The 23,470-nt window shown below is 38.6% G+C and overlaps 1 protein-coding gene across 12 annotated transcripts in view; it reads right to left on the bottom strand.

Moving 5' to 3' along the window:
* The window catches only part of Slc4a10 (solute carrier family 4 member 10), a 316,713-nt gene that overhangs the window by 31,930 nt on the left and 261,313 nt on the right, over positions 1–23,470 (bottom strand). For 11 of the 12 annotated variants that reach the window (XM_063283270.1, XM_006234283.5, XM_006234277.5 and 8 more), the window contains 4 exons: positions 13,764–13,869; positions 10,414–10,575; positions 8,533–8,646; positions 6,285–6,446 (listed from right to left, as the gene is read on the bottom strand). In XM_063283270.1, coding sequence (XP_063139340.1) covers positions 6,285–6,446; positions 8,533–8,646; positions 10,414–10,575; positions 13,764–13,869 — 544 coding nt within the window. Of the gene's footprint in view, positions 1–4,496; positions 4,717–6,284; positions 6,447–8,532; positions 8,647–10,413; positions 10,576–13,763; positions 13,870–23,470 lie in introns of those variants that run through there. The other variant, XM_039104485.2, reaches the window with a different exon arrangement.

Raw genomic sequence — 23,470 nt, 5'->3', positions numbered from 1 at the left:
TCAAAGATGCTGGAACACACTGCTGTTCACAGAGGTGGCAAAAATCGGGACTTATGTTGTGACGTGGCTCTTTATATTTTTTCAGTACCACTTCATGAAGCCCATGCAATATCACAACCGAGAGTGTCTGTTCTGGGTTCATTGCTGGGTTCGAACAATGGCAAGCAGGGCCAGCACGGCTCTGCACCATGTCCGCTGAGTACATGGGATAGCTGTTAGCTGGTTGTTCTGGTGGGACTCCAGACAGTGGGAGCGGGTGTATCTCTGACTCTTTCGCCTGCTTTTGGAGCTCTTTTTTTTTTCCTATTGGCTTGCCTTCTCCAGCCTCGATATAATAAGGGCTTTTGCCTTGTCTTATTGCACTTGGTGTTGTCCTTTTTGACTGTTGTCTCTTGGAAGCCTGCTCTTTTCTGAAGAGGAAATGGTGGTGGGGGCATGGATCAGGGAGGGGTAGAGGGAAGGGAAAGTGTGGTCAGATATATTATATGAGAGAAGAATCTATATTCAATTTTAAAAAGTGAAAATTTAAAGACAAAAAATAAATAAATGAAGGCCCCACGATAGCCTTAGGTCAATCATTTAATCTCTTGGGCCTTTTCCTAGCTGAAAGAAGTTGATAATGTCAATAAAAGGTAATGTCATTAGGTTGTGATAATTAAATTACTAAATTTAAAAATGAGAGCAATGTGCTTTCCATCATAAATACTAAGTGCATGTTAAGTTATACTATAATAAATCCAAGTTTATTAAAATCAGATAACCTCAAGTCATATCTCAGTATTGTCCATAGTTTCTTAGCATAATTATTAGCACACAAGAGACAATCAATAGATGTTACAGATTGAAATTGTTTTTCTCTTCCTTTCTTTCTCGCTCTTCCCTTTTTATTCACAGGGTCTCTCCTTCTGTGGCCTAAGTGTCCTGCAATTCCTTATATACACAGGCAGGCCTGGCCTTGAACTCGTGGACAATCCTCTTACTGCTACCTCCCAAGTACAATGGCTTTTTTAAAACAAGGAAACATATATTCTTGAAACACATTTTAAAATTCAATGTAACGGTTGTAATTATAGAATAAATAGAGCAGTTACATTTAGCCTGGTAGTGTGAATAAAATACCCAGGGAGATCTAGAAAATGAGAAGTCATCCTGGTGTCAGCATAATCAAACATGTATAAGAAAAAGGCTTCAGCAAAACATTTTGTAAGCTACAGGTTAAGTCTAAAACTCAAGTCCTTAAACGGTAGTGTCTGGGGCAGTTACCCAGTTACCGGAATGCTTTGCTCTAGGGAGTGCAAGCCAGAATGAGAATTAGAATCTACCCAAGTTCCTCATCCAAGGGGAATCAATGCAGCTGTGCCACTGGAACTGTTTTAAACTTGTGGTGCTGTCAAAAGTGATTTTGTATTTATGAGAAGTGCTGGGAGACACAAGAAAAAAGATGATTGAGCCCCCCCTTCCTTTTTAATATTGTTGTTTTAGCACACCCTAACTTTCTAAGCATCCATATTCACTAAATTTAACAATATGGAGAAAAGAAAGTCTTCCTCAAAAATAATCTCCTATAGCTCTTATTGTTTTTTTAAATATATAAATGTAAACAGTGGAATTTTGGATTTTTAGAAGTAGTCAAGATAATTATTTCAGAGAGAACAATTCTGTCTTTAAAAAGAATACATGATTCCCCTTAATTATGCTGCACAATAAGAACAATTTGACTTAATGCAAACCAAAGGAGAAAAAGCAGTTCTGACATTTCCACTCATTAATCAGCATCCTTCTTCTTGCCGTTCTTTTAAAATGCTTTTAAAAACTTGCTCGTCGCAAATAAATTATTAGCTGATTAGGCATGCCAGCCAAAGGGAGGTATCCTTTGTCAGAGAGGGACCTCTGCACCTTGCAACATATTTCTGTAGTTTTTTTTTTTAAATAAAGACAGAACTGTAGCTTTTATTTTCACATTCACCCTTGAATCATGGGAAATGGACATATGGGAGGAAGAGGGAGCATAGCAACAGGTGATGCTACACCAGACCCCACTAAAACCAACATGCAGCAAGACAAGAGGCCAGCCAAGAGGACCATCTGATACCCAGATGCCACTGCTGAAAAAAATCATTTCAAAGCTTGGCAGCAATTTCCTGCATCTGTCAAGTTAACCACATAAAAGACTATAGATTGACATGAGGAGCCAGGCTGACAAAGAGGGCAAAAAAGAACATATCAAATGCCATAGTCATCAAGGGAACGTGGTGCCAAATGAACGCTGCGAATGCATTCATTTGCTCCAGTGATCTGGGATTGTATTGCTGTTTATTAAAAATGATGTCAAAAGAAGCCTGAACTGTCTACAGAAACATGTAGAAAATCCCAGAGCTGTATCTTAACAGAAACTTTCTTTTCTACAAAATAATGTCTCTCTTTATTTCCACTTTTGCAGAGTACACTCTAAACAAAACCAAGCTTTTGTTTTTAGTGCCTTTAAAGAGGAATAGTTAATCTTTGCCTATGCCCCGCCCTCGGCAATTCAAAAGGGAAAACATAAATTCTAGCGAGAACAGATTTATTTGCACATCTATGTAGATACATAATAATTTTCCTGGTCATATTTTTATTTTTGTGGCCGCTTTAGTGTTTGCGTGACACAAAGGCCAGTGGGGTGATTTGAGTTTTGTTAATTTATGCTCCCTCGTTCTTGGGTATAGTAAGGTACCTAACCAATGAGTTGTGTATTCTCTGTAACTCAACACTTTATTGTGTATTTACTACTACAAAATTATTGTAAAAACATTTTCTCGGTGTCATGAAAAATATCATGTAAATGAAAATGACTAGTGCTGGCAATGAGGTGCTGAAAAATCAAAAGCCCTATAAAACTTTGGAAGAGATCTAAGATGGTGAGAATTTTGAGATGACCTCAAGAGACAGTGTGAGCTCAGATACATGTTGCATCGACTATGTGCTTGCACAGAAATGAAAAAACACGATTCATGGAACAGTGTTCCAACCAAGGGGACATGGAACAGTGTTCCAACCAAGGGGACAGGAACAATGTTCCAACCAAGGGGACAGGAACAATGTTCCAACGAAGGGGACAAGAACAATGTTCCAACACAGGGGACAGGAGCTTTCAGTCAAAAGATTAATAAAGGCCAGAAGTGTGGTTAGCTTGCGACTTGGGGATATACTCAGGGAACATCTTTTCATGAACATGAAGCTCATGCCAAAGCCAGGAAACTTTGAAAAAATTTCAGTGTAGCAATAGGCAGGGAGAATATCCATGGGACAAAATGTTATTCTTAATCAATGATATTGTAAGAAGTAATATTTTTGTTGTTGTCAAAAGGAAAATCAGCAACAATAGACTAAACCATAGTGGTACGTACAGGTGAAAGTGGCTGTAGTCAAATAGTAATAGTAATAATGATGATGATGATGATAATAATAATATAATGTTTAATTGTTGTTAAATTATGACTAGACCAGAGGAAGCCTGCCTTGACAACTCTATCTAGAATGAGTGTAGAGCACTCACAGTGTGGTGGCCGAGGACAGACTGACTACTGAGGAGTACAGACAGTGTGATGAAGCCAGTCTGCTGTTCACTAAACATGCTGATTTAAAATTTATATTTAAAAAGTTAAATATATACTGATTTATTCATGTAACAAAAGAGATAATTTAGTATTGCCTGTGTTTATTTCAGGGACTGGATATTAAAAGATGTACTTCTTTATTCCATTCTATCCATTTGCGTACTCTGAAGAAACACTTGAAGAATGTTCAACTGTACACTAGTAACGCTGTACTCAAGCAAAGGAGGAGAGGAATGTGTCGATCTGGAACTATGGAACAGCTATAAATGTCGAGGACATACTCATTTGTATCAAAGCTGAGGAGCAAGAGCAAGGGCCTGGGACTCACAAGGCTGAGTCACTGGGAAGGAGCTGGGGCATTTAAGAGTAGAGGAGATGGTACCAACCTCAGCAAGTCTTCATCTACGTCTAGCATTTTAAATATGATTCCTCCAAGGGCTTGAAATAGCTCTACCTAGAGCAGTTTAACGACAGCCTGTACGCATGGTCAAGCTTCAGCAACGTCATGGTATTTCTGCCTGTTTACTACTAAACTACTCTTCAAAAGGCAAAAGGTGACTGTATAGCGTACTTACTTCCTAAATAGGAGTCTTTTCATCCAACCTTGAACATGAATACAATGAAATGCACTTATTCGAAATGGTGATTCAAATTATGTCGTTGGTGTGTCTTTAAGGTAATGGTCCTACTGAGTAAAAGCAAGCAGTACGTGCACCATATAAATGTTTGCTTTGAGCTGGGCATGCCACCCTTCAGACCCTTAGTACCAGAGAAAAGCTGCCTGCGTTTGTATGAAAAGGATAAGCAACATCACTTTCAGATTAATGGAATATAGAATTCTCACTTTTTCCTTTAACTCTTTATAGTCTCTGTGTTTAAAATAAAACTCATACAAAAACAGAAAGGTGAAGATATTTTTATTTTTTAAAAAGGAAAAACAAGGTGTAGAGTTGTAAATGTCTTTGATTTTAGAGAGTAGCAGGGAATAGACTTGGTAGCATTATGCTGTATTGACTTTACGGAGCCGCATGATTGGCTGTGCTGTTCAATAAGGTAGTTTCACTAGTAGTCAAGGTGGCCTTGAACTCAAGATGAGCTTCCTGACTCAGTCTCCCAAATGCTGGAATTTCAAGAGTTAGTCACAATATCTGGTATTAAGAATTTGTGAAAATGTAAATTATATATTTTCAATAATTAAAATTTTTATTTAACAAAAACCACAAGCAAATTGAATTAATTATTTTTAAAAGAAGTTTCATCTTAAAATTTTTTCAATAGAATGAGGAAATGCTCATTCTTTCTAATATGTACTGCAAACTCCTTAATATAATTTATTATAAATAATTATATATTCTTATAACTATGCTTATTGTTATATCAATAAAATAGTTTACACAGGCATTTTAATTATCCTAATATATTTATAAAATTGTACATAGCAAAAGAGTTATTTCAGTCAATAATTTTTTACTTTAAAAGATGTGCAGAGGTGGCTGTCAATTTCTTCAGTGTCAGAGAATAATTATGTATGTCCTATTTTACAAGTTTTGATTCTGATTTAAAAAATAATTAAATAAAATTAAGTCATTTCCTGCCCCCACCCTTTTCTGCTTTTTTCCCCCAACTTCTGCCCCATCTGCAACCTCCTTTTCAAACGTATGGCCTCTACTTCTTTATTATTGTTACCCCCCCACACACACGCACACACACACACACACACACACACACACACACACACACGTGAATATAATTCACTGACTCCATTTAGCATTGCTTATGTGTATACAACTGCAGGGCTGATAATCAAATAGGGGCTCAAGCCTGAGAAAGACTGATTCTCCTTCTCTCAGCAATCATTAGCTCCCTGCAGTTCTCTGTCTACTAAAGGATCTGGCGACATTCTCCTATTTCATGTTAGCATGTCTTTTGGTGTTGTCCTTGCTTCAGTTCATGGGTATAGATTTCCTAACTCATAGAACACCTCCTGTTCCTCTGGCTCTCACATTCCTTCTGCCCCTGTTCCTGTGGACTTAGTGAATGTGTGTGTGTGTGTGTGTGTGTGTGTGTGTGTGTGTGTGTATGTGTGTGTGTGTGTGCATTCCATACAAATAAATGATGGTGGAAATCTCTAATTACAGTTGCAAAACAGCAGGCCAGATTATATTAAATAAAAAATATTTTTACTAAAGGTCCACAATAATGCTCAAAGATGTCTCTTATAAACTACAGTATTTATGGCCAAGGTTTCCCTTTGTTTTAGGCATTATAAACAAATAATAATTTTTAAATGACATAATTCAGTGAAACATACCTGAAATATGGTCCCTTACAATAATGAAAATACGTGGCATCAAATAAAGGAATAGAGCAATCCCAGACATAATTCAGGTTGGTAAGTATTTACTTACCAGAATTGAATATTTCATTAAATTAATGTTAAGCATGCTAAAGTTAGAACCGCTTTTCCCTTTAAAAGTAAGGTTTCAGACTGGAGGATAGACAAATGTTGCAACCAAATTTTCCTATCACCTTAAGACAAAGTGTACTAGAAAACAATAAAAACTACAAACCCCAAAACAGTCTTTTTGTACTGAACAATGAACACATAATAAAGATGAAACCTATGACTGTCAATTACTATCAGCTGAATATGAATTACTTATATTATAATGGGTGTTAAGCATGTACCTTTAGCTTGTGCTCCTTCCTGTTGATGATAACAGCTGTAATCTGCTGGTCCATGAAAATCAGAATAGTACAGAGTAATGCTGGAATGATGGCAGCAATGATTGTCCACCATGGGTTTGGACCTAAAGGTGTAACAAACCAGCCACGGTCGTCTCTGGTGGGCTGAGAAAAAAATTAAGCATACAGATCAGTAGCAAGATTGATGAATACCTAATCAAACTAAGTCATAGAGATATAAACAGGAAATTCTTAATTATGAAATGATTGGTTGAGCATCCTGTTGTGGTTTGCCCTGAAGTTATCTGTATTTTGATGCTAATTCCGCTGCCCCAAGGACAGCTGCCCTGCCACATACTCAGGAATCAGGTGACTTCACCAGAACCTTTTCCCCATTGAATTTGTAAAGTACGGGTGAGGGGCAGGTACAGGATAGAAGGAGGCCTATCATTGGAGGAGAAGGAAGGATGGGCGGGAGAGAAGTTTGAAGGAAGAGGAGGAGACTAGGAGAGAAGGAGAGACAGAGAGAGGGGAGAAGCCATGGCAGGTGACGTTAAGATTCTGCAGACCGACAGGAGCCGGATGTAGATCTCTCCTGAGAGACACAGCCAGAATACAGCAAATACAGAGGCGAATGCCAGCAGCAAACCACTGAACTGAGAATAGGTCCCCTATTGAAGGAATCAGAGAAAGGACTGGAAGAGCTTGAAGGGGCTCGAGACCCCAAAAGTACAACAATGTCAAGCAACCAGAGCTTCCAGGGACTAAGCCACTACCTAAAGACTATACATGGACTGACCCTGGACTCTGACCTCATAGGTAGCAATGAATATCCTAGTAAGAGCACCAGTGGAAGGGGAAGCCCTGGGTCCTGCTAAGACTGAACCCCCAGTGAACTAGTCTATGGGGGGAGGGCGGCAATGGGGGGAGGGTTGGGAGGGGAACACCCATAAGGAAGGGGAGGGGGGAGGGGGATGTTTGCCCGGAAACCGGGAAAGGGAATAACACTCGAAATGTATATAAGAAATACTCAAGTTAATAAAAAAAAAAAAAGATTCTGCTCTGTGAATTTACAGGTTTTTATCAATGTTCTTAAGGGATGGGTGATACCGGGCTTTGTATGTTTAAGTGGGCAATTATATCTTATCAATTGGGTCAAAGATTATTGTGTTGTGTGTTCTTTTATGTGAGGGTTTGAGTGTAGGAAAGCATGCGGCTGGGCTGTGTTTTCGCCAAGATAGCTAGCTGTGTGGACCTAGGGGGTAAAAGACAACCGTACTTTTTTATTTTTATATTTTTACAACAACAGCATCCAATATATAATGAACTCATGGAACATTTCGATCATTAAGGACACCATTCTAAGTGTGTTATCTATTAATCCATTTTCTCTTCACAGCACTGTAAAGGTGAAATTGAGGCACACAGTGCCATAGTAAGTTCTTTAAGGTTGCAGGGCTAGTAATTAATTGAGGTCGAATTTTGACTCCAGCAGACTAATTAAGACGTCATTCTCAATCAATACCTATTTAATAAGTGACATCGATGCTTACTGTTTACTGTAGGCAACTTTAAAATTGCACTGCACACTGCACTAGAAACAAGGCAGAGCTTTCTTCTAGTTTAGAGTCACAGACATAGAAGCAGAAGGTTTTGGTGTAATATAGTAACTTATTGTTACTATATTACAGGCTACTATATGAAAAAAAAAACCCAACAGGAACTTAGTCACATCAGAAGCCCAGCAAAAGGTTCAAAACATGGCTGATGCTGGAAATGAGTCCCAGAGGAATTCATTATGGCAGCAAATGATTCTATGATTAAGTCCCTAGCTCTGTTTGACAGATGAGAAAACAGGCTGAGGTAGTAAATTTGCTGGCATCGAGGGCTGTCCTGCCTTTATAATATGGATGGCATACTCATCGGAAGCCTAGTTTTTATCTGTTTTTCAAACCCTGCAGTTTTGCCTCACAATAATGCACGCTCCTTAGTTTCAGAATGCTTCCTTGGTTTTTAGGCATGTTGTATTGTTTATATTTATTCCAACTGTAATAGATAGGAAATGCTTCAGCAGTCTTCAGGTTTTATTTTTATGATTCTTTTTAATTCTACACAACAATTTATTACTTAATTTCTTAATGTATATTGTTCATGCTCTCAAGAAAATCTCTTGTACTGGGGTCACAGATATCATCCATTAGACACAGAGAAATAGAAAAGTAGATAGATGTTATGTGCTAGATAAATTCACCTTGAAAACACTTGGTACTTGTAGTTTTGGCGATGGGATCCCAATGGCATAGTCAATTAAAACCATACACAGAATTGTAAGAAAAACCGCAAAATCACTCACTATGGATCGAACCTAAAAAAAATGAAAAATGTTGTTAGTTTGAGGGAGCTATAAATAAATAGAAATATTCAGGACAAGTCGTGAATCATGCTTTAAGACCACGGTGACATAACATTGTGATGTTATGTTATATGCACATTATAAAGTAGTATCATTAACTACATGATGCTACTGCCTGAGTACCTACCTATGTTTCTTTTCCATACTATCCAGAATAAAGATTTGTTGAATGGAAATAATGGTGGTCATTTTCTTTTTAATATCTACTTAAAGTATCTATTACAAACCCACGTGTGTGAAAATTTAGAACACAGAATAAAGTTGCCTGCCCTGTATCAGATGAATTTTAGTACTCTTTCCTACAACTTATATTTTAACATCATGAATCCAAAGGACAATGAAATGAAATGTTTTTATTAAAGAAGCATGTTTTAATTACTTTAATTACTTTACTTAGGTATGTCAATTAGTAATAGATACAACAGTGTAGGCAAATTTTAAAATTTCTTTGATTTAAAATGAACTTTATATAAGCCAGTTTTCAAACCATTTCTCATTGTAGAAAGCCATTGTGCAGTGGTGCACAGTTCATGGCACAATGTACAAATCAGAGAAAAACCTCCTTCGATACTGGCCCCCAGACAGGGTTTCTCGTTGGCACGGAATCTCATCAGGTAGCTCAGGCAAAGGCACACACAGGATGCACCTCTTTCCCCTGCAATCTCACCATCTGGTATTACAGGTCTGCCGCAGACAGCCAGCTGTTTGTTCTTAGCATGGATTCTGCATGGACTCTCGGTTTAGGTTCTTATGATTAAAGTGCAAGCACTTCACAGATTGAACCATCTCCCAAGCCCTACAAGGACATTTTTGAGTAGTTATTCTTAAACAACTATCAACAATATTTCTTTTCTATTAGTATGCTTTTGCAACCTATGGACAAAATCCTTAGGTTCCAACATAGATAGTTCAGCATTGATCAAGTTAAGCTGAAAGGTAGAGGAGATAAAACTGTCATCTTTCTTAAAGAAGATAGTGACAGAAAAAGCAGGGGTCCCTGGAAGGAACTCTTGGCTTATTTACCAAAGTGGATTTTTTTTTTTTTTGAGATCCGAAAACATTTGTTTCTTTGATGGTGGTGGTGGTGGTGGTGGGTGGGTGTGTGTATGTGTGTGTGTGTGTGTGTGTGTGTGTGTGTGTGTGTGTCTTAAATCTCATCCTGGCCCTTTTCATGGTGGGATCAGACCTCATAGATTTTACTTTGCAGTGTTAAATATTGAACTTGGTTGATTCTCTGTTTATTTCCTCAAATATGCAGATAAAATCACGGTAGCTTAGAGGAGTGATGCGTTTAAAACAAGAAAAGAAAACAGTGTTCTAGTGCACAGTGCAGGGCTTCTCCATTTAGAGAGAGTAACTCTGGCTCCGCTGAGATTCCTGTCAGGCTAGTACCGGCCCCACTGCTCCCAGGGAAAGAAAGCGACAGTCACTAATATGGCGTGTACTTTGACTTTCCAAAACTGTACGTGGGAAGGGAAGTGTTGACCTTTCAGTTTGAAGGACAAGAGGAAGAGCTTGTGCCACTTCTGGTATCTATGTCACAAAGGGCTTCCTCCCCAGTCCTGTTCCAGCGCCCATGTCTAGCTTGCCAGTTCCCTCATGACCTTTCTACAGTTCATGTCGTTCCATTAGGAACTCTCCCTTAGTCTTGAACATGTAGGATTACAGAACAACTATATTTAGTTTATATTTGGATCAGAAATATTAGAACCCAAGTACCTTAGTGGGGAAATACCGGCTGGTCTTGAACTGCTTCAGGGTGGCTGACATAGTAACTGTGGAGAAGAACAGGATCACTGACCAGAAGAGAACGTCCGGCACATACGGGTGGCCATGGCCACAGGCTCGCCCGACATATTCCCCGTGGAGTGATCTGCACTCCTGAGAGGAAGGGAAACACAGCTGGTAAAGAACGTTCAGTGCATTTCTTTCAGAAACTAACACCTGATCAACCGCAGCTGAGACACCAAAACTGCCCACCCATGGTTCCCACGGGGAATTTAGGAGACATGATACTTGTTTTCAAGTTCTACTTGGATAGGTTTTAAGTTCAAGATAACAGATATTTTAAATGTGATGTTTGATAATGTATAGTTTGTACTAACATCACATATATGGCAAAGCATTTAAATATATCATTTTCGTTTTTTTTTCTCACACCAACAACATAAATCAGTGTTTTCATTTATATTTGCTATCAGAGAAAGCTAAGACATGGAGAAACTAAGCAACATTTTTCAGCCTCACTAATGCTATGTGGTAGAGCGCCACTCTTTTGGTAGGAATTATTGAATAGTACAGAACAATAATTATTTTTAAGAACTAGTTCAAAATTACCAAGAAGGATAAGAAAGGTAACCAAAAAAATGATACATAGTTAAGAAATGGAAATTTGAATCATATATGGTAACTGTTGGATTCAAATAACAAATGATAAAGAAATTACTACATGAACAAAGCAAAGTTCATGCTTAGTCTGCTTTCCCTATGGTCTTTCTTCTGTTTTATGTTTGCTATGTTTTGTTTAAGGAAAAAAAAAAAAAAAAAAAAAAATTTAATTACTGTCTTAGCCATTAGGTGGCAGCAGAGTCAAAAAGAATTTCAAGAGGTGAAAACAGCATTTTATATAAGCTTTAAATATTTTGAAAGGAAAAAATATTTCTAAGTCATCTTGGAAAACTTTTGTGTTCTAAAAATTATATTACTGCATTCAAAATAAATAGAAAATATCAGCTTAAAGAAGCCAGGGAAATCTTTATCCTTCTAGGTATTGTGACCCTAAATAAAACTTGCTTTGTGGAACAGTATATGGAATATTTACAGATAGAGTGTTTTCACTGAATCAGATTTCAAGCCCCTGAGTTCACTATAGCATAAAACAACTCCTCTGAAATATTTAGAATAAATAAGTGGCCACATTGTCATCTGCAAACAACCAACCAACCTCCCCTTGATATAGGTCCCCAATCTAAGGATTCTTGAGAAATCCTATCAGGATAACTTACAGCCACATAACAGACCCCACACTGTCTTTATTGTTAGCTAAATTTCAATTATTCATGCTAAGTTGATTCAGAGCACAGAAACTTGGTTACTGAAGAACTATAGAGTACACCTCTAGGACTTATTTATAGCTTTAATTTTCCTTCTTAAAACTTAATAAATAAAAATTTTTCAAAAATCCTTCAAATGTCTCATCTCTTTTTGAGTGCATATTCAGAAATGCTTGGAACAATTTCTGACCCGTGTTATGTGTACCAGGATGTCTAAGCAGAGGAAGTGGGCATTCCACACTTTACATAGTGATTTGTGAGCACCTGTAGTCCTTTGCTCATGTCTGAAAGGCTTCTAAGCATTCTTTGGATGCAGGTGGGTCAGATCCTCTCCTCCTAAGAAGGCAGAGGCTAGAAAAGGCCATTCAACTGCCTATCCATAACAAACCACCAATACCAAAGCCTAGTTAGCACAGCTCAATGCAAACAGCAAAGTATCATTTGCTCTTGTTTTCCAGGAGATGGAAAGTTTTTACCTACAGAATTCAACATTTATTTTCAGTTTTACACTATCTATATGTTCAAAGCACACACACACACACACACACAGAGAGAGAGAGAGAGAGAGAGAGAGAGAGAGAGAGAGAGAGAGAGAGAGAGTGTGTCAGAGACAGAGTCAAAGAGTTGTAGTGACACAGGGAGAGAAAGGTGTCCTTTGGACGTGCAAACGAATTTCAAAGCCCTTCTCTCATTTTAGTGTAACATGCTTTACCATGCAATAAGTATTCAAAAGACGGTGATGTCACACAGATTCTAATGCCTCTTCAAACACAATCTATTTCAACAATTCTGTAAACTTGTAGAAATTAGAACTGAAATTATTAGTATATTTTGAAAATAAGAATTTAAAATTATGAGTGTCTTTTCATACATACATATATGTATTAAAAGCATTGAAACAAATGTCAAGCGACTGATAATCACTTTTCCTTCTTTTTAAAAAGATTTTTGTAATTACAATGTAGCTATAATATAATTACAATATAATAACAATAATTACGATATAATCACATATCCCCCTCCCCTTCCTCCAAGTGTTTCCATTCATCTCTCCTTGCTGTGAGATGTTGCTGACTGTACTTATGTATGTGCAGAGACAGAAATCTACATCTATTAGTTTGCCATAAAAGCTGAATTAAATAGTAAACATGTGAGGTGAAAGTAGTTCATCATAATCATTTGTTGTTTATCAAACATTTAACCCTTTGATTTTGCAGACAGTATTACTGGATGCAAACCTGTATCACAACCACAAATGTGCACTTTACCTTAAGGATACAAAAAGAATGTACTTGTGCCTTTCTCAAGAAAGATTAATTCAATTTCAGGCCACTCCATGTCCAAAAGAACGAAATACAGAAATGATAAACAATGGAGCATCCTGGACATTGTCAGCACAGATAAGGCAGAGTGTGTGTTCTATGAGGGAATGCGCCTTGTCAGTGCCCCATAACTCCTGTGCCTGTCTTACAAAGTCTCCAGTTGAATGGCGGGCAGTGGGGACAGAGCAATGCTTGAACTTACAGGACAAAACTTTACTCCAAATTCACAAGTATGGTTTAGGGACGTAGAAGCTGAAACAATGTACAGATGTGGAGAGAACATGCTCTGTGTGGCCACAGACGTGTCTGCGTTCTGAGAAGGTTGGAGATGGGTCCGGTATCCAATCCAAGTTCCGGTAACTTTGGTCCATAATGATGGAATCATTTACTCCACCAGCCTTACCTTTACCTACACACCAGAACCAGGGCCAAGACCACACTGCAGCGTGGCAGGCGCAATTCTCAGAGCCAACTCAAACCAAGTGCCCACCAATGAGTCAAACACAAACAGCGAGGGAAACTACACAAATGCCAGCACAAATTCTACCAGTGTCCCATCGACCACAGCAACCGTGGTAGCCTAACTACGTCTTTTTGCTGGGACTTAAACTGACTTGAATGGGGCAAAAAGTTGACAGAAGGTCTTTATAGTAAATGACTCAAGATGTGCGTTCTTTTGTCATGTTTTACTTACTGACACAGTTAGGTTCCCCCAAATTATGTCAGAGGCAGAAATGTTGGACTCGCGCCACTCCTTCAGTGTGTCATTGCTGGGACTGTGTGGCTCCATACAGTTACACCTGAAAAGGCAAGATAATTCCTTTTCTGAAAGAAAAGTATGTGTTTTCCTTAGATAAAGCATTCATTCATCTGGCAGGACAGTAGTTGGGTCATTTAGACCACCCTTGGAAAGACTATTTCAACAGAGTGTTGGGATACTAGAGCCCTGTGTAGCATTTCTGAGAATGAGGGAACCACTCTAGTATCTACTTGCCTGTAAGGTATAAGTCACCTGAAAAAATTATAACTATCCAGTGTATTGTAATAAGATTACCTACCTTAGTTATTTGTACAATTTCATCAATTAAAAGTGAAGGCAACATTTAATTCACGCTCTAAAGGTCACATATAATTTCCCATACAATTCTCATTTAGCGCTTGATTGAAGTGAAAAGCCTAGATATCTAGTGTAATACTTACCTTGGTGATGAGTGACAATTCTACTAAAGATCAAACCACCAATGCACATTTTTAGTACACACTAAAGGTTCTGGGATGGATACTGAATTCACTGGTAAACCTTTTACCTTGTCTGCTGGGAAGCATTTTCCTATGCAACCACACTGCAAATGTAACCCACATAGCCACACAGCTGTGGAGTGCACCAGACTTGGTTATGTTAATCGTGCTGTAGAACATGACCATTGCTGCGATTTCTATAGGAAAAGTACCTCTGCATAGGAAACACCCTCTCTGTTTTCTACTACAGGAACCTGCCTTGCTCATCACCGTGACTCCTGCATTCCTAATGGAGTTATATTCTATTGCTGTAAGAAATCCTACTTGGGATGGGCTGTAAGGACAGCATGGTTTTGCCTCTCACTAAAGGAAGGCAGAGTTTCTCCAGCTGAGCTCACTCAGAGAGGGTTTTGGCAAGATGATCAGTGACATGGGTTTTAAGAGAATGGGTAATGGAAGCATTAGTTACCATGGGCAGTTAATTTTAGTGACTTCGATGTTAACAGAGAATACTAATAAAAAGAAACAAAGGCACCAAGTGATCAATAATGGTTGTCTCTAAGTTCCTGACAAGCGATACATTGTGATAGAATGCAGGTTTTTGTGTCAGAGAGCTCAATCATCTGATTGTACAACCATGGCAAATGGCTTAATCACTCTAAATCTGTTTCCTTTTATGGAAAATGGGATTGAAAATGCTTACTCATTAGAACCAATATGAAGAGATTAAAATTTCTCACACAGATGTATGTCCTCCACTCTCTCTTTTTCTCCCCCGCCCCCAGTATGTCTCTATCTCTCTGTCCCCCTCTCTCCCTGTGCTATTTGGCTTCCTTTGAAATTGTGGCCGCTCTCATCAAGATTATCATCATTTTCTGGTTCCTTCTTTGGTCATTCATGATCTATAACAAACATTAAATTTTCACCCTAGAATAATATGAAAGCATCATTGTTTTCTCTATCATGCTAGTTTTCTTTGTTCAATTTCAAAGTAAACTTGTATCCTGTCAGTCAGTTCTATTCATCCAGTCCTCATTCACAGCTTCAACCAAGAGTGGTTTAAAAATATGCCAAGAAGGGTTGGTCCTGCCAAGGTTGGACCCCCAGTGCAGGGGAATATGGGGGTGGGGGCAGTAAGGGAGATGGATGGGGGAAGGGGGAGGGGAGGGGGTCTTATGGATAGGAAACCAGGAAAGGGAATAACATTTGAAATGTAAGTAAAGAAATATATCTAATAAAAAAATTCCGAGAAAAATGACATCTTTCCTGAACTCGTGTGGGTGTATTCCTCGCCACCATATCGTAAAGAATGCAGGGTAACAACTAGTTTCCTTGTGCCACATATCATAAAACATCGAGATGATACAAGAGGGTGTGTGTAGGTCACATGAAAATACTACACTATTGTATAGGCAGGATAGTGTAGTCGAGCCATACTAACAATTAGATTTGAATGCTTGCTTAACCCTGAAAGTCCTGCTCTGTCTGTTGTAATATGCTGATAATTCCAGGTAGAAGCTGGTGCCCTTCCTATCAGGGTAGCAAGAAAAGTGGGAAGTGCCAGATCAAATCGAGTGATCTACATTTCACTATGCCTCCCCAGTTTCTGTTTCCAGGACATGTCTCCTTTAATGTCGCCTCCATATGCCCTGCACTCTTGCCTGCTATTATGACAGCTACCTCTACCACCTTTATTTCTGCTGTTTAGTGTCCTGATTCTCATAGTCCCATATACACCTGGTGATGTGGCTTCTCCATTCACCTTGTTCACCGTGTGGCTTTCCTTGGGGCAGTGGTTTCTGCTACCTGGAGCGACTGGCTGTGTTGGTGACGAACATGAAGAGCATACAGGTGTACAGTGCTACGGCACTCCTGGTGTTCTGCTTTCACTGACATGCTGACAGTGATCTTCTGAAAGTGTTAAGTCAGAAACTCGATATAACCGTGGCAAACTCAAAGGAGAGACATGTCATGAAGTATATTAGTTACTCGTGTCTCCACGGCAGGGCTCTGTGACAAACCACCTTCCTCAAGTCAATTCCAAGCTAGAAAAATATTTTAGTCTAAAATATTTATTTTATAATAAAGACATCATGAGTAGGCAAGAAAACCAGTGTTCTTTCTGGAGTTTACACACTAGACACCTGAACTCTCGGCAGTCAGGCTTTATGGTGCGCATGCTTACATAGAAAGTTTAAGTTATCTCGGGAACTCAGCACGCTGTTATCAGTAAAGTGTCAGTCTAGCAGTGTGAGGCCTGGGGTGAATCCTTAGTACAGAACCAGGGGAATATGCAAGTGATCTCCGTATAAGCCCTGAAGGCTCAAAGGGGACTTGTGAGTGCCAGTGCCCAGGCTCTTAAATATGAACCAAGAATAAAATTAGAACAATTTCGTATCTTCCCTTAATATGAACCCAATCCATATTGTTTAGATTCAACCTAAAATCTAAAGCAAAGAAACCAAACCAAACAAAACCAAACAAAACACAGAAGTAATGCTCTGAGGGAATAAAATCTGAGTGAAGAGCAAATTCTGTTTAATTTCACCCAAAGTAACTTCTAGGGATTCCAGCAATACAGTAGGAATATTAGTAAAAGACTTTCTTGGTGTGATCATCACAATATTGAATTTTCCAGACAAACTTAATGCTCAAGGCAAGCATTTAGCTGAGTGATCTTAGACATTTAGTCAATCGATTTTACCGAGTCGTCTTCACCTATGAAATGGCAATGACAGTCATCAAGTTCACAGGTTATAGTGAGAGCAAACAAATTAACATCAACAGAGCCCCAAGACAGGATCTATCATAAGTAAATTCAACGTAGGTGTTCTGTATCCTCAATGTGATTATTATTACTTTGTGACTACCACATGCTCCTGGAATAGAAAGTAAAAGAATAAGGCAGAAGAAAGAACCACTTCTCTGCTACATTATTGTTTTGCTCTATATTGTTACTAAAGCTCTGCAGCTGTGAACATCAGTCAGGAGCAGTGACACCCTCCACTAATTCATTGTTCAAGATGTCCCCCACTCCGTGTGTGTGCGCGTGCATGTGTGCGTGCATGCATGTGTGTGTGCATGCATGTGTGTGTGCATGTGTGTATGTGTGTGCGTGTATGTGTATGTGTGTGTGTCTGTGCGTGCATGTGTGTGTGTGTGTATGTGTGTTTCAAAATTCAAGATTTGGAATTCAAGATTATGTTTTCAAATTCAGTGAATAACTGAACTGGAATTCTGATGGGGATTAGTGTGAGTCTATAATTTGCCTTTGGTAGTATGGTCATTTTACAATATTATTCCTATTAACCCATGAGCATGGGAGGTTTCTTGGATGTTCAATCACTTTCTTTGATGTCTTAAGGATTTTGCTTTATACATCTTTCACTTGCTTAGTTAGATATATTTCAAGATATTTTTGTGATTTCTGTGAGCAGGATAATTTGCCTAATTTCTTTCTCTGTATGTTTGTCAATAGTCTACGGGTGAGCTACTGATTTTTCTATATTACTTTGTACTCCACTACCTTGCTGAATACGTTGACCGACTGTAGAAGCTTCCTGATAGAGTACATAGGTACTTTTACAGAGAGAATTGCGTCATCTGAACATAGAAATAATTAATTTGACTTCTTCTTTCTGTATTTGTGTCCCTTAATTTCTCACACATTTTGTTGTTCCAGCTAATACTTAAACAATATATGAACAGGAAGAGAGAGTAAATACTCGTCTTCTACATTACAGTAGAAATGCTTTGAGTCTTTCTCCATTCAACATTATGTTGGCTGTTGGTTTCCTGTATATTGTATTTTTATGCTGCAGTATGCCCTCTGTGTACCTAGATTCTCTAGGATATTTATCATACAAGGATGTTAGACTTAGTCAGAAAGCCTTTTTATGCATCTAATGAGCTGACCATGTGATTTCTGAATAAATGAATACAATGCTTTATAGTAATGAATCAGTTGGCTTAAAGTGCACTTTCTAAAGAGCATGTCGTCTGTTTTTCATTGCTTCCTACAGAAAGCCAGTTCTCTGACCACTCCTGCGTGTGTAAATGGCCACATGCGATTAGGTCAACAGAGCAACTGAATGCCCTATTGCAGCAGCACAAGTTTTTGTTTCAAGGCTAATGGAGGAGACCTGCCTTCCTTTCTAAGTGCCTACAGCTGTCTTCTGGAAGGCACCATTCTGTAGAATTCCCTTTAGCATTATCCCTCCCTTTAGTTCCTGGACTACAGATGCTCAGGCCCTCTGTCTTGGCATTTACTAACAGTGCTCTTCTTTGTGTAAGAAAACCCTAAACAGAAAGGGTTTGCGATTTCTTTGTTTCTTCAAGCATTTTTATTAACTAAATTAGCCCCCAAGAGTGCTTCATAGCAATCAAATATTAATACAAGATATGAAAATTACTGAATTATATTGTATAATGTGTAGTAAAACATTTATTTAAATAGTATTTTGATTTGTATATGATCAATAAAGCCACACCACAGAACATTTATTTTATATAAAAATAAAAATGTTTTTCTCCCTCATGCACACACACACACACACACACACACACACACACACACACTTTTCACTTGATGTTTTGTACATGCTAACTAAAAAATGTAAACTATATAGGCAGAACACCTTATATTACCAAGAAAGGCATTTACAAATAGGAAATATGCTGAATTAACCAAATTTGGCCAGTTCAATAAATATCTTACAAGTATCTTGTTTAAAGCAATTAGTGTGTTAATTTCCATGGTTAAAGAAGTTTTCCTTCCACTAACACAAGTTATTAGCAAAGCTTCTAACGATGACTAATGCTGCAAAGTAGCTGTGACCCTTATAACACCCAGCGGAGCTGAGCTGAATGAATGAACAGTGCATTGCATGCTACATGAACCAAAATAATTTGTGAACACTTCACAACAGGAATGGCAGATATCTTGATTAAAAGTATCAAATCATTAACACAACATCAATAGCTGCATTATATTATTTCTGTATGGAACCCAAGGCAATGTTTCCAATAGGAAAGTAAGGTTGAATGATACGGAGAGATCACAACATCAATTAGAGAAAGCATTACATCAGAAAATGAGCTCTACTTCACTGTGCCTTGTTTGATACTGGTAAATCATAAACCACAAACTTCTTTCTAAAGCAAATATTGTCTGCTTCAAAATTTTGAGTAACCATAAAATTATAGAAAAACAAAAATTCGAGGAACTTTAGAGTTTGTGGAGGTTTTCTAGACTGTAACTTCTCTGATTTAAGGATGGCTGGATTCTAGATTACATTGGGTTCTAGGTCAGGATATTAGCTTTTTGAGGCAGAAAATGAATTGTTTCAATATCGAGGCTGGGGTCTTTCAATGTAAATTGAACCACCATTAAATTTCACTTTAAATACTTCAGAATACATCCTTAAATTTAGGTCAGCACAGAAGCAAAGAGAAATTGGGTCAGTACTTCATAGTCTCTAAACTCTCTAAGAAAAGTCTTTCAATCTCACCAAAATCTGGTTTATAAAGCTGTTTGGTTCATTTCTGAGGAAAGAATTCTCTATTAAATATTGAGTAGTGATGTAATTTTTTGCCTTCTTATTGTCTTCGACAAGTAGGGAAGATAATTTTATTTAGGATGTATGAATTGAACAATAGTTCTAGCAAAAAGAAGAGCTGACAGTGTACACAAAGAATAAATTGTTGACTTACACTGTTAAGAAGATGCATTATCGAGAGAGCCCGTGGACAGCACCCCGCGAGCAAACTTGAGCCTCGGGACCACAGGTAAGACCAACTTGTCTGTTGCAAGAAGGCTGCCTGGTGAAATCGGGACACACAGAGGCAGAACTCCTCTAGAACCCGGCACGTCCTGTGTTTACCGGAAGTCCCACACTCTCGGATCCCGGCCCGCAGCAGCTCTCTGCTCCCAGACCCCGTGGGAAAGAGACCTCACCGCCTGGTCAGGTGGGCACTCCTGAGGCTGCATAAGCTCCCGGAAGGGGCGGCACAGGTCTTCCTGGTTGCTGCCGCCGCAAAGAGCCCATGGGCAGCACCCCGCAAGCGAACTTGAGCCTCGGGACCACAGGTAAGACCAACTTTTCTGCTGCAAGAAAGCTGCCTGGTGAACTCAAGACACAGGCCCACAGGAACAGCTGAAGACCTGTAGAGAGGAAAAACTACACGCCCGAAAGCAGAACACTCTGTCCCCATAACTGACTGAAAGAGAGGAAAACAGGTCTACAGCACTCCTGACACACAGGCTTATAGGACAGTCTAGCCACTGTCAGAAATAGCAGAACAAAGTAACACTAGAGATAATCTGATGGCGAGAGGCAAGCGCAGGAACCCAAGCAACAGAAACCAAGACTACATGGCATCATCGGAGCCCAATTCTCCCACCAAAACAAACATGGAAGATCCAAACACACCAGAAAAGCAAGATCTAGTTTCAAAATCATATTTGATCATGATGCTGGAGGACTTCAAGAAAGACGTGAAGAACTCCCTTAGGGAAACATAGGAAAACATTAATAAACAAGTAGAAGCCTACAGAGAGGAATCGCAAAAATCCCTGAAAAAATCGCAAAAATCCCTGAAAGAATTCCAGGAAAACACAATCAAACAGTTGAAGGAATTAAAAATGGAAATAGAAGCAATCAAGAAAGAACACATGGAAACAACCCTGGATATAGAAAACCAAAAGAAGAGACAAGGAGCTGTAGATACAAGCTTCACCAACAGAATACAAGAGATGGAAGAGAGAATCTCAGGAGCAGAAGATTCCATAGAAATCATTGACTCAACTGTCAAAGATAATGTAAAGTGGAAAAAGCTACTTGTCCAAAACATACAGGAAATCCAGGACTCAATGAGAAGATCAAACCTAAGGATAATAGGTATAGAAGAGAGTGAAGACTCCCAGCTCAAAGGACCAGTAAATATCTTCAACAAAATCATAGAAGAAAACTTCCCTAACCTAAAGAAAGAGATACCCATAGACATACAAGAAGCCTACAGAACTCCAAATAGATTGGACCAGAAAAGAAACACCTCCCGTCACATAATTGTCAAAACACCAAACGCACAAAATAAAGAAAGAATATTAAAAGCAGTAAGGGAAAAAGGTCAAGTAACATATAAAGGCAGACCTATCAGAATCACACCAGACTTCTCGCCAGAAACTATGAAGGCCAGAAGATCCTGGACTGATGTCATACAGACCCTAAGAGAACACAAAGGCCAGCCCAGGTTACTGTATCCTGCAAAACTCTCAATTAACATAGATGGAGAAACCAAGATATTCCATGACAAAACCAAATTTACACAATATCTTTCTACAAATCCAGCACTACAAAGGATAATAAAAGGTAAAGCCCAACATAAGGAGGCAAGCTATACCCTAGAAGAAGCAAGAAACTAATCGTCTTGGCAACAAAACAAAGAGAGTGAAAGCACACAAACATAACCTCACATCCAAATATGAATATAACGGGAAGCAATAATCACTATTGCCTAATATCTCTCAACATCAATGGCCTCAACTCCCCAATAAAAAGAAATGGATTAACAAACTGGATACGCAACGAGGACCCTGCATTCTGCTGCCTACAGGAAACACACCTCAGAGACAAAGACAGACACTACCTCAGAGTGAAAGGCTGGAAAACAACTTTCCAAGCAAATGGTCAGAAGAAGCAAGCTGGAGTAGCCATTCTAATATCAAATAAAATCAATTTTCAACTAAAAGTCATCAAAAAAGATAAGGAAGGACACTTCATATTCATCAAAGGAAAAATCCACCAAGATGAACTCTCAATCCTAAATATCTATGCCCCAAATACAAGGGCACTTACATACGTAAAAGAAACCTTACTAAAGCTCAAAACACACATTGCACCTCACAAAATAATAGTGGGAGATTTCAACACCCCACTCTCATCAATGGACAGATCATGGAAACAGAAATTAAACAGTGATGTCGACAGACTAAGAGAAGTCATGAGCCAAATGGACTTAACGGATATTTATAGAACATTCTATCCTAAAGCAAAAGGATATACCTTCTTCTCAGCTCCTTATGGTACTTTCTCCAAAACTGACCATATAATTGGTCAAAAAACGGGCCTCAACAGGTACAGAAAGATAGAAATAATACCATGCGTGCTATCAGACCACCACGGCCTAAAACTGGTCTTCAATAACAATAAGGGAAGAATGCCCACATATACGTGGAAATTGAACAATGCTCTACTCAATGATAACCTTGTCAAGGAAGAAATAAAGAAAGAAATTAAAAACTTTTTAGAATTTAATGAAAATGAAGGTACAACATACCCAAACTTATGGGTCACAATGAAAGCTGTGCTAAGAGGAAAACTCATAGCACTGAGTGCCTGCAGAAAGAAACAGAAAAGAGCATATGTCAGCAGCTTGACAGCACACCTAAAAGCTCTAGAACAAAAAGAAGCAAATACACCCAGGAGGAGTAGAAGGCAGGAAATAATCAAACTCAGAGCTGAAATCAACCAAGTAAAAACAAAAAGGACCATAGAAAGAATCAACAGAACCAAAAGTTGGTTCTTTGAGAAAATCAACAAGATAGATAAACCCTTAGCCAGACTAACGAGAGGACACAGAGAGTGCGTCCAAATTAACAAAATCAGAAATGAAAAGGGAGACATAACTACAGATTCAGAGGAAATTCAAAAAATCATCAGATCTTACTATAAAAACCTATATTCAACAAAACTTGAAAATCTTCAGGAAATGGACAATTTCCTAGACAGATACCAGGTATCGAAGTTAAATCAGGAACAGATAAACCAGTTAAACAACCCCATAACTCCTAAGGAAATAGAAGCAGTCATTAAAGGTCTCCCAACCAAAAAGAGCCCAGGTCCAGACGGGTTTAGTGCAGAATTCTATCAAACCTTCATAGAAGACCTCATACCAATATTATCCAAACTATTCCACAAAATTGAAACAGACGGAGCACTACCGAATTCCTTCTACGAAGCCACAATTACTCTTATACCTAAACCACACAAAGACACAACAAAGAAAGAGAACTTCAGACCAATTTCCCTTATGAATATCGATGCAAAAATACTCAATAAAATTCTGGCAAACCGGATTCAAGAGCACATAAAAATTCATCTG

The sequence above is a fragment of the Rattus norvegicus genome, chromosome 3, assembly GCF_036323735.1.
Source record: "Rattus norvegicus strain BN/NHsdMcwi chromosome 3, GRCr8, whole genome shotgun sequence".
Taxonomy (NCBI): domain Eukaryota; kingdom Metazoa; phylum Chordata; class Mammalia; order Rodentia; family Muridae; genus Rattus; species Rattus norvegicus.
Note: the sequence above shows the minus strand (reverse complement) of the source record. Positions and strands in the feature narration are given on the sequence as shown.